The 12553-nt window shown below is 42.7% G+C and overlaps 1 protein-coding gene across 1 annotated transcript; it reads right to left on the bottom strand.

Annotated features, from left to right (window-relative positions):
- Positions 1–6019: 6019 nt before the first annotated feature.
- On the bottom strand, positions 6020–12219 carry LOC133765314 (dnaJ homolog subfamily A member 4-like). The gene is made up of 2 exons (XM_062198911.1): positions 12119–12219; positions 6020–6770 (listed from the first exon to the last, which is right to left on the bottom strand). The coding sequence occupies exons 1-2, from the start codon at positions 12217–12219 to the stop codon at positions 6020–6022; spliced, it is 852 nt and encodes a 283-aa protein (XP_062054895.1).
- Positions 12220–12553: the final 334 nt, after the last annotated feature.

The raw sequence follows: 12553 nt of genomic DNA, 5'->3' as shown, positions 1-12553 counted from the left end.
GTATGTGAAAAAAATACACTGTAGGAAAGTGTTCAAATAATCCTCATAGAAGACTGTGACTTAGAATTATCAGTGTTTGATGCTTAGTTTATATTTTGAATGTAGTGATTCACAAATAAGATACTGAATAAGATATAGATATATAGGAAGAACAAAAATAAACAGAAAATACCAATTTTAGCGATCTGAAAAAAATTAGATAAGGATGAAAAAATTACATAAGATTTTTGCAAGGCCTGAGGACACAGATTTTGGAGGCCTACAACCACTATAAAGTTACAACACTAACTTCATGTTTTGCTATAATCTAGATATCTCAGGCACTTGTAAAATCTGTTGATATTGATGACAGATGAAGAACTAACAAGGCGGCTATACTACTGGACTAACCTAGAGCCAAATACAAAGTAATTCCTATTGACTCACATGTCACTTAATCAAAAGCTGCTCCATAATTGGAATAGAAACTGTCCATCTAGACTTACAGACATCAACACAGCAACACAGCAAACATAAGAAAGTATCTGAAAACAAATTAGTTCTCCATAAATAGATGTCAGGTTAAAGGAAATCTCTGAAATGCCTAAAAAAATAATTCAAAATAATGATCCTAAGGAATCTCAATTACATACAAGAGAATACAGATAGATAATTCAGAGAAACAAGGAAAATATGCAAGATATGAATGAAAAGTTAAACAAGGGGATAGCAATCATAAAAATGATAAATAATAAATCTTGAATCTGAAAACTTTATTCAGCGAACTAAGGAAGAGAATTTCTAAAGTCAAGGATAAGCCTTTTGAAATAACCTAATCATATAAAAAGAAATAAAAGAATGAAGGAAGTCTATGAATCTTGCATGATATCAATACTAAACAAATATTCATTTTACTGGAATTCCTGAAGGAAAAGAGAAGAAAAACACCATTAACAGCCTAGCTAATGATATAATAGCTGAACTTTCCAAATCTTGGGAGATTTGGATCCAGGTCTAGGAACTGTATAATCTCAAATAGAATCAACAAAAAACACTCTTAAATACCTATTATGGTCAAACCATAAAAAAGAGGGGAAGAGAGGTAAGAAAAGAAATCCCAGATTTAAAAGAATGATCAAGTTACATAGAAAGGAATATCCATCATACTACCAGCTGATTTCTTGGCGAAAAGCTTACAGGCTAGAAGAAAATTGGAGGATATATTCAAAGTCTCAAAACAAACAAACAACCAAAAAAAAAAAAAAACCTGCAAAACTAGAAAGAAAGTTTCAGCAAAGCTATTCTTCAGGCACAAAGATGAAATAAACTCTTTTCCAGATAAACAAAATATGAACAAAAAGTATCAGCTAGTTAAATTGATTAAAAAATGAGGTTCCAAAATATGCTGCTTTCAAAAAACTCACTTTACAGGTTAAAAAAAAAAAACAGAAAAAGTGAATGGTTGGAAATATTTTACTGTATAAAACAAACTGTAAATGAAAAACTATGCAAAAAATGGTTTATTATATATTGATAACAGGACCAATTCAGCAAGAAGATATAATAATTGTAAATAAGTATGCCCTCAGTATAGAATCACTGAAATACATCAACAAAATATTATTAGATCTAAGAAGATAGACTCTAACAAAATTATAGCGGGAAACTTCAATACCCCATTTTTATCAATGGCTAGAAGATGTAGACAGAAAATTAGCAAAGACAGTTTGAAGTTGAGTCATATGATACAATAAATGAACCTAACAGACATATAAAGAATATTTCACCTAAAAGTTACAGAATCTGCATTTTTCTCTTCAATGCTTAGGTTATTCCCTTGGAATGATCAAATGTTAGGCCACAAATCAAGTCTGCATAAATTAAAAAAATTAAAATCATATTATTTATTTTCTCAAACAATCATGGAACGAAACTAGAAACTGCTGACAAGAACAGTGGAATATACATATTTGTATACACACACAGAAATATAAAAATATGATTGTGAATGACTGACAGATCACTGGACATATTCTAAAGGAATAATGAATTTTCCTATTACAAGTGTCAATGGAAGCATTAGATCAATATCAATGCGATACAACAAAAGTAACATTAGAGGAAAGCTGATAACAATATGTGCACACATCAAAAAATATTTCAAATAAACTACTCTATGTACCCCAATAAATTAGAATAGATGGAAAGAACTGATTAAATTCCAAGGAAAAATAAATGAATTTAAAACAAAGCAAAATTACATGGGGTCAAAGGAGAAAAAGAGTTGATGTTTCTGAGGGGAGGCGTGCTGTGTTTGAAAGCAGTTTTGCTCAGCTGTAGGCGCTGGGCTGAAGACCCACCTGACTGAAGGCTGCAGAGAATGGGTGAGGGGAAGGCAGCAGGGCTCAGGCTTGCTCTGTAAGCATTGTCTTACGTATGGTGGAGGGCAAACTGGCACATTCAATGAAAGTGGAGATGACTTTGAGATAAAATTCAATAGTACCCTCAGTGACACTCTGTCAGATGGTGGGACTAAGATACCTGTAAAGGCTCCATTAAATCACTTACAGAAAAGCTGTCTGTGAAATTAAAGGAAGAAGAAGGACTGGTTGAGATGTTTCTGGAATAGAAAATTCAGATCTACAGACAGAATAAGCTGATTCAATAAAAAATAACATAAATTGTTCTAGTTGAAATAAAAGGCAAAGGCAAAAAATTGAAAGTACTCATAGCAGACCTCCACGATCTTAAGGAGGACTATTTCAGGAAGAAGGAAACTATTTCTGCAGCTAACAAAGCTAATCAAGAGAGAATGAAAAGGCTGCAGAAACCTGTGGATCTGTATAAAGATTGACTTAGACTATCAATTTAAAAAAAAAAAAAATGGTGGGCGCTCGGCTCTCTGCATCTTTGCTGAGCCGCCCGCCTGGCCTGGTCAGGTGTAATCTCTCCACTCAACATGTAACCTCCCTCCTTCCTCCTCCCCAGTCTCTCAGGCTCTGTCTGGAGAGGTGCCCATCCATCCTTACAGATGTCCCTTCCTAATAAACCTTGCTATTTTACCTCCCACTACTCTCTGTCTCACGCCTGAATTCTTTCTTGCGCGAAGACAAGAACCCTGCAATTTCTCCGGTAACATTTTTTTTGGCAACCACGAAGGGATTTTAAGAAGACATCGGAGGTCAGTATTCCTTCCCTCAAGCGGAACCGGATCTGTGGAAGTGACCGTTGAGTGTCCGGCACCCCACAGCTCTCCGAGAACGCAGAGTCCCCCCAGCCACGGCTTAGTTACAGCCGAAACTCCAGAGGGATTGTAAGGAACAGGAGGGCGATTAGAAAGGGCAGTTGGCTGGGAGCCTGGAGACCCCCTGAGCTTGCTTTGGCTTCCCGGCGGCCGGACTGTGACCTGAGGACCAGGTCTCTCTCTTGGAGGGACGCCTGGTCATGCTGCCTACTGCTATGCGAGCAGGGCTTAGCTTTGGTCGAGGCTAATATTGGCCCTCCAGGTAAACTCGGACAACTTGGTAGCGGGGAATCTTGAGCGATAGGAGATTTCGAACCCCACTCAGCCACCAGACATCAGGGCCTTTCCCTATGCTCTTCTCCAGCTGAGATTCGTAGGGGAAGGTGAGGGCAGCCGCTCACATCTTGTCCTCTGTTGCTTTCTGCCTTCCTCCTCCTCCCGGGGCTCCCTCCCCCACTCTTTGCTCTCTTCATCTCCATTCCTGGCCAGGAGAAAGGGAGAGGGAATTCCACAGGTTTCTCCACCTAGGGAAAAGCTGTTACCAGTTAACCCTTTCCAACCTGGTAGAAGGTTTTCCATCTTTGCAGCTTATGGCAGCTTTGGTGCGTCTTGAAGTTTTTGTGAGCTATTACTATTGCTAAGCTTTGATTGTCTGAGGACTGAATCTGGAAAGGAGCTAAAGTTAACTATCTGTTTTAATTGACTGAGTGTTTGCAGTAGTCCTGATTGATCTGGCTTTGGTTGAATTATAGGAGGTTCCCAGCACTTTTGGTGAAATGGCGCACCTACCCAACCCCACGGCCAGTCCTACCAGGCCCCGGTGTGTGCAGTCTTCCCCGTAAATGGGGGACCACAGCCTTTCTCTGCACTCTATTCCAGTCCACGTGGCATGCTGCACCCAGGCAGGCATAGCTAGATATCTCTAGGGAGAGCACCCCCCTCCCCCAGGGCTGCCTTTTTTTCCTCCCCTGGAGGAATTTCCAATTCAATATGAGAGTGTTCGTTCACGTGCCTTGAAGGTTTCGTGTTTTTCTATTGCCATTATGAGTCTTGATTGGGAAAACTGCAACGCGAAGTTGTTTATGTTGTTTATCTGTTTTCAGTGTTTGAGTGATTACCCATCTGTACTAATTGTTGGCTAAACCGCTTGACTCTGACAGCTTAAATTCTAAACCGAGTCTTCCAACTTTGGGCTTCCAGTCAGATCCCTGGAACTCTCAAAGGATGAGACTCTAAAATTTGTTAAAGTAACAGCTGTTTGAGTCAATTCAGGTTATGTGAAATGTATTAAAATGTAAATGATGTCAGACCTATGTTGTATTCGTGTTCTTGCTTTCCAGCTAGAGTGGCCTTACGAAAATGAGTAAATTCTGTGTATACAAGCCTTTATGTTGTTAACTAAAGTAAGCCAATACAGATTGGTTCAGAGAATTAAGTTAATGCAAAAGCCCTTCGGTTTGCTTGGTAGCTCACTTGCTCAGTCTTACATGTCTTTGATATGCTTTAAACTTGTTTCTCTTAACGATGAAGATCTTTTCAAAGTTGTAAACATGTTTGCTGTCCAGGAGGAGTTATTCTTATGTTGCTTAAAAGCATGGAAATGTAATTTTGACTTTTAATTCAGATAATGGTGTGGTATTTATTAATAACTCAGTGTCTTAAGCCATCTAGGCATCAATGCTAAGCAAAATGTGGGGAAATGTATTGTGTACTTTTCACATCTTGAATTCGATAAGAGAGACTGTTTGAGTTTGTTAGCATGTATTCTCATAGATTGTCCATACATAACAATTCAAGATTATGTAAAAGTAACTACAGGTATAAAGTTTCAGAAGGTGTGAGTAAGTCATGAGAAGTTTTAAAAGGTTTACAACTTTAAAATTGTTTACAGAGTTTTCTTTAAGTTGAGTGCTAATGCCAAAATTACATTGACCTAAAGTTGAAGTCTGATCTTCTGTTACAACAATGAGGTTTTTAAAAACATGTGCACTAATGTTAGTAAATATCTGAAAATGGTCTAAGTCGTAAATCTTGGAATCTGTTTTTGCAAAAACTGTAATGTCTATTTTAACAGTGTCTGCTTAATCGGTTGCTCTGCCATTTCTAGAGTTAGGTCCTGTAAGCCCTTTTTGACTCTGTTAAATAGTTCTGAATTATGTGAACTCTTACGTGCAAGGTTTTTTTATGTCTGGTTTATTCGACAACAAGAGACATAGAATTCATGTTCTGCCCAAGTAATCTATTGTGTACTCTACTGCCTCTGTTAAGTTCAGATTGATGAAAAGCATTGTTAAGTATTATGATCAGATCTGGTTTAAAAGTGTAAAAATCACCCTGACTAATGAATGGCTATCATTTCAGGATGTTAAGGAATTCTATTTTGACCAGATACTCTAAGTTCTCTTGGCACCTTTAACAGACATTCTGAAAATCAAAGTTCTAAATTATCCAGACTTTTGACATCCCCAGAGGGCCCCTGGAGATGTCAAAAGAGATATCTCTCACCTTGCAGAGATAATAACCAATCGCTGTTTAGATTAAAAGTGATGGCAAGATGTGAAATGATGCTAAACTTCAGCTATAGTTTTTTTTTTTGATTGACACTTAAAACATTTAAATATAAATTAAGCTATAACTTAAGTTACAACCAAAAAAAACCAAGAGGACACTCAGCAGTGGAGGATGCTGAACACATACACAGGACACCCCAAACACGAGGCCGTGAAAGCGAGGCCATTCTCATTGTGCCAACGTTACATTCACCACGTGCCGGCCATGCCGCAGCGCTGGCGCCCATCAGGCCGTCTGGCACTGCACTCCAGCCTGGGGCCCATCATGCTCCTCGTCGTAGGCCTCCCGGTGCTGGCGCCAGCTCTGCTTGCCGGGGTTGAACTCCTTCGGCTCCACCTGCTCCATGTCGTCCGTGATCCGGACCTTCTGCCGGGGCAGGAGCAAGGCCTCCAGCTGGGGCAGCTTCTCTGGAGAAAGCCAGTGCTTCTTGGGAAAGACCACGAGGAACTGGATGATCAGCATGCCCTTCTCCAGGGGCTCCTTGTAGACCGGCATGCCCTCGTTGCACACGCACTTCAGGTCCCCATGCTTTACCACCTCACCTGACTTGGACGTAATGACCAGGGTCCGATCATCCAGCGTCTTTATCGTCTTCTTGAAGCCACACAGAGCTTCAGAGAGCTGGATTTTCATTTTCATGATCAGGTCGTGGCCTCGCCTCTGAAAGACACTATGATCCTTCTGATCAAGCACAATTATGACATCGCCAGGCTCCAGCTCAGGCTCCTGGTTGCCTTCGCCGTGAAACAGAATCTTTTGCCCATCCTTCATACCTTTCTCCACGTGGACCTCGATGATCTTCTTCTTGCGGGTCACCCTGGTGCCGCTGCCGCTCTCGCAGCGGTCCTTGGGGTTGATGCACTCGCCCTGGCCCTTGCACTCGATGCAGACCGTCTGGATCTGCTGCACCATGCCCGGCCCAATCTGCTGGATGTGGATCTGCGTGCCCCGGCCCTTGCTATAGCTGCTCCAGTCTCTGGCTCAGAAGCCAGATCCTTTAAAGAGGGACTGACAAAGTCTCCGTCCAGCTAACGCTGAACAACCAGGCATTGCTAGTTCAAATGTATTGCTAGTTCAAATGTGGATCAAACGAGAGGTCTAGCCAAAAGGGAGAAAATGTTCCAAAAGAGCCTTAGAGATGATGGGAGATGATTATGCGGCAGATGCTAGAGAACTGGGTTCCAGGAGCCCAAGAAAGCTCTAGTGTCCACAGGCTACATGGTGAAAGCCTGGAAGCCCAAAAACTTACTTATGGGTTACACGATAAGACTAGTTAAACCCGGAAACCCAGGCCCATAACCCACTGGCTACACGGTAAGTAATCCGGAAGCCAAAGGATGGCAGACACCTCTGCCACAATTTCTCCTCTAAGTCATGCTACGCAGTAAGCACTGGTTAAACCACCAGTTAAATCTGAAAGCCCAGTAAGTCAGTCTAGAGACCCGACTCATTGCCTCACTTCTCCTCTTTTCTCTTCCAGAAGGGAAGTTACTACAGTTCTGCAGGACTCTCCACTGTGATGTACGGTTTGATCCCCAGACCTTATGTAAGGAGTGGTTGACCTTTTCTGTAATAATGCCGGGCCACAGTATAGAGGACCAAACAGCATAGCCAGAATAAGAGGTTAAACTATGAAATAATGTAACAGCTAGATTGATTTTTCAGTGTACACGGTAAATGGGCAGAACTCCCCTTTTAAACCAAACTGAGGGATAGATAGGAAATTGCACTTATGGTCTCAAAGTATGCAAGGTCACCACAGTTGATCTTACCTAAAAGGTCATAGTTCTCCTCATGGGCACAGTTTTAACTCGCAGGAAAATACTAATTGTCAGAATTTGCCCATGACCATAGTTTTTTTAGCTCACCCTGACATTAAATAAAATCTTAAAATCAGGGTTGGGTTGAGCACCCCCTTGACTGACATCATAGAGGCTACCTCCTGGGTCTACTTTATTAGAGACCAGGAGAATGAGGAGCAAGCTAGCAGCAGAGGATAGGCAATAGGCCATTCAATGGCTGTTCTGCACGGTGATCTGCCATCAAGGAGACCCAGCAAGGCCAGTGCACCCCAAACAGCACCTGTTGCTGATATAAGGAGCCAGGGCATTGGGCAAGCAGCTGTCGTGACAGAAACTGCCTTCTATCAGCTCTGCCAAGAGCACGGCCACTGGACACAGAACTGCCCTGGGTGTCGAAGGACTCCTGGTTCAGAACCACAGATCCTGTGGCCCCCGAGCTACAAAGCCTTTGGCTCTGCCCAGCTTCTAGCTCCAGCCACTGCTATTGAGGGGATGGCCTAGGGTCAGTGAAACGCAAGTTGCCTATTTCTATCAGCCTCCTATTAAAGCTCTCCTCCTAGTCCAGCCAGGTAATGCAAGTCAACAGGGTGCTTCCCTTAAAGGAGATTCGCATCTCTTGCAATTCTCTTCCAGCACCCCCTGGATAGGTCTGGGCCTCACACAGCCAGGCCTTAAACGTCTATCCAATAGTATTAAGCTTAGAGAAAGCCCTCCCTGCCTGTTCCTAAAAACAGGGCTTTCAGTAACAGCTAACTCAGATAGTCCTGCACCTATTTGGACAGGTCCTCACTGAGGACTTAAAGGGACTATCTCTTGAGGGGGGTGCACAATAATCCATAATGTAGTTGATTAAATGCAAATGATTTGTTAGTCTGTCTCCTTTCCCAGCCTGAGACTCTAGTCTTGTACATTGGCTTAACTTCCTAGCAAAACTAGCCACTAGGTAACTGGAGGAAAACAAAGCATTGCTAGTCCATTAGAGTGTTAATTATTTAACCCTTATCCTCTCCCCTGGGGAGAGAAAACCAGCCCCAGAGAGGATATGGGCCATGCAGCAAATTCCTACTTCTGCAAACTTCAGGCAGTCCCAGCTTTTCTCTATCAGGTTACAGGTTCCTAGATACAGGGAAATAGTTGGCCGGCGCCGTGGCTCAACAGGCTAATCCTCCGCCTTGCGGCGCCGGCACACCGGGTTCTAGTCCCGGTTGGGGCACCGATCCTGTCCCGGTTGCCCCTCTTCCAGGCCAGCTCTCTGCTGTGGCCAGGGAGTGCAGTGGAGGATGGCCCAAGTGCTTGGGCCCTGCACCCCATGGGAGACCAGGAGAAGCACCTGGCTCCTGCCATCGGAACAGCGCGGTGCGCCGGCCGCAGCGCGCTACCGCGGCGGCCATTGGAGGGTGAACCAACGGCATAAGGAAGACCTTTCTCTCTGTCTCTCTCTCTCACTGTCCACTCTGCCTGTCAAAAAAAAAAAAAAAGAAAAAAATAAAATAAAAAAATAGATACAGGGAAATAGCACAGTTCCTAAACCAGGCTCTTGACAGGCAGCCAAAGCAGAGTCCCCTCCCTTGGGGGAAAGAGCAAACCACAGCCTTTGCTCAGCTAAAGGATGCTATGACTAAAGCCCCTGTGCTAGGACTGCCAAGCCCAGAGAAACCCTCCCAACTGTACATCACTGGGAGGCAGGGAGTCACCTTAGGAGGGTTAACTCAGGATCTGGGACCTGTTAAGCAACCTCTGGGCTACTTTTCTAAAACCTTAGACATGGTTGCACAAGGATGGCCTCACTGCCTAAAGACAATGGCAGCAGCTGCCTTGCTGACAGAGGAGGTATCTAGAATTACACTGGGGCAAGATATCGCCCTTTATACCTCACATCAAATAAATTCTCTATTAGAGCAAAAGGGCTTTCACTCGCTCACAGATAGTAGAATACTAAAATATCAGGTCCTCCTTCTAGAAAACCCTCAGGTAAAAATAAGGCATTGCTCTACTCTAAACCCAGTTACTTTAATGCCAGTTCCAGGGGAAAGTGGTCCCCTCCACTCCTGTACTGAGACTATAGACTTGATCTATGCCAGCAGAAGGGACCTAAAAGGCAGCCCCCTGACTAATGCAGATGAGGTTTGGTTCACAGACAGAAACAGTTTTGTCAGACAGGACCTGCTTCTCAGGGTATGCAACAGTTACAGCATGGCACTTTATTGAAGTGTGCTCTGCCCCCAGAAACTTTTGCTCAGCTAGCGGAACTGATTGCCTTAACCAGAGCTCTAGATCACACAAGGGATTTGTAAGGCATCTTCACTCTGCATGGAGACCTCAGTCTTCTGGTAAGGTAAAAAGAGCCAACCAGGCTCTATGAAAAACATCAAGTATAAAAATGTGTGCTTGGTAAGAAAGGTTTAAAAGGAAAGAGTGTTGTTGGTAAGAATGGTTAAAAAGAAAAGAGCTTTTTAAATAAGGAAAGGACATGGTTTATAAGAATGACTTTATCCTAATGGCTAGTTTACTCTAGACTGGAATGGAAATGGTAAAATGTTTAAAGTAAGTTGAAGAGGGTGTGTGGAAGTCACAAAAGGTTATAAAAGAAAAAAAAAATATTGGACATGCTAACTGCTGCTCCGAGAGGTATCTGTGCCATGCTCCAGGAAAAATGTTGTCTCTGGGTCAATCAGACTGGACAGGTACAAACCCAAATTTGTACTTTTCCTGGACAATTCCAAACAGCTCCAGGACCAGGCCAAGCAGGACTGGGATTTCTGGCCTGACATCTGGTCATGGAAATCCTGCCTATTTCCTCTCCTTGGCCGAATAACTTCTGTAATCTTGCTGCTTCTTCTTGGACCTTATGTTTTTAATGCCCTTATTCCTTTTGTCTCTAACAGACTAAAGACTGTCAAACTCCAAATGGTCGTCAGAAAAGGCTTCCAGCCCATTCCATTGGACGACCTGAGCAGCCCTCTGGACCGAGCAGGACAGTCTTTCCAAGGCCACTGTTGCACACCATAAGACAGATAGCAAGAGGAAAATACCCAAATCCTCCTCAACGCCCACATGCCAGCTTTGAAGAAGTTACAGAAAATAGAACCCCATCCATAATCCCAAAGAAGAATTTTGGGTATTACCTCTTGAGGGGGGAATGTTAGGTAGGAAGTCAGTTATGAACTTATGTGTGTGTAACAGGCCTAAAGAGAGGACATCTATGTACAGCATATGCATCTGCATCCTGATAATGTTTCAGGGGCATCCTGCCCTGCCCCCTTCTACCTGATAACCTGCCAGGTGGAGGTCCCCACCCCTTGTGCCTGACAATCTTCCACAATCTCCCAGGTGCAGCCTAGTATCTGCATCTCAAACACCCTGCTCCCTTCCTCGGTCTTATAACATTTGCATCCATAAAGTCCTTTTTTTCAGACCTTCAAGAGAAGTTTTTCTATTTACATCCAAAAGCCCTTTGTTCCAAGAGGAGCAGAGGTGGGGAAGCCAGACCCATCTCCTTAAAAACCCTCAGCCTCAACTGGACTGTGCGCTCAGCTCTCTGCATCTTCGCTGAGCCGCCGGCCTGGCCTGGTCAGGTGTAATCTCTCCACTCAACATGTAACCTCCCTCCTTCCTCCTCCCCAGTCTCTCAGGCTCTGTCTGGAGAGGTGCCCATCCATCCTTACAGATGTCCCTTCCTAATAAACCTTGCTATTTTACCTCCCCCCCAAAAAAAGGTGGTAAATTGCAGTTTATATTCACTAACATCGACCCTACGCATCTCAAGAGCCTGTTTTTGCTTTCCCGGAGCTATATATAGCCAGGTCTTTAAGTGTCAGACTGCTCCTCATCTTGAGGGCCTAGCAGAACTTCAGGAGGAAGTAAGGAAGACCAACATTGCACTGCTTCTCTTGCCAATGTTCAGAAAGCTTTTACTGCCATGTTTATATTTAATATAATTAGTACCTTAAACCAGTTTGTTTTTTCCTCTAATGGACCTCTTTTTTAGTAGCATTCTTATCCTTTATCAGCCTATAATTTGAGATTTTTGTAATATTTTTGTTTGGTATGGAGAAAATGAAAACATACTATGCCAGAGTATGCCACCTTGACATAATTTTGAAATGAAGACAAGAAGAAGCCAAGTCAGAAAACCTCTCTGCCTTCCCCCAGGTTTACCTTAAAGCAGGACATAAATTTATAATGGTGACCACCTCCCCACCTCTTTCTCCCTGGAGATGACCTTTTCCAGCTCTGACATGGATCCCAAGGACTCTACAAGCAAATATTACTCCCATAGTTTACTCCCCATAGTGTACCTTCCTCAGCTTTCCCCCTTCTGGGAGCCTAAGACTGCTTTTTTTTGTCTTATCTCATCCCCTAATGATGGGTTGTTCTTTGTTGAACAAGTTACATAAGCCACAATTCCAAGCTGCTGCTTTGAGTTACCTTTTATTGAGACTTTTTATAATGTGATGTGCAATGCATCTGCTAATAAACCTACTACTTTTTCTCTTGATAATCTTTTTTTTTTTTTCATTACAGGATTCTTTCCAAATTCTGAACTTGTGAGAGTTGAGGAGAAATTGTATTTACTCCTTGATAGTTTTTGGCAAGCAAGGCAGGAATTTCTGGGACATTCATCTCACTGCTGAGCATGAAATGAGACTTTTGGAGAACTGAAGAAGCCCAAGGGGAAAAAGAATTCTTACCAAAGTCAGCACGCCCTGATTTCTCTAGTACAGTGCCTGGTCAAGGGGGCAAGGCCAACACTTCCCTTCGTTCTTTTCTTTCCAAATTCAGACTGGTAGAAGAAAAGCAATTGTAGACAAAAATTATTTGAATATGTGACTTGCGTATTTTGGTGTGGGTACATATTGGTTATTAATCTTTAACCTCTCCAAGATGATCTTTTGTTTTCTCTTTTCTTTGTTTTATGTCTCATGTGTCAAGCCATTTTGTTCTGTCATAAGACACC

This window comes from Lepus europaeus, chromosome 8 (assembly GCF_033115175.1).
Source record: "Lepus europaeus isolate LE1 chromosome 8, mLepTim1.pri, whole genome shotgun sequence".
Classification (NCBI taxonomy): domain Eukaryota; kingdom Metazoa; phylum Chordata; class Mammalia; order Lagomorpha; family Leporidae; genus Lepus; species Lepus europaeus.
Note: the sequence above shows the minus strand (reverse complement) of the source record. Positions and strands in the feature narration are given on the sequence as shown.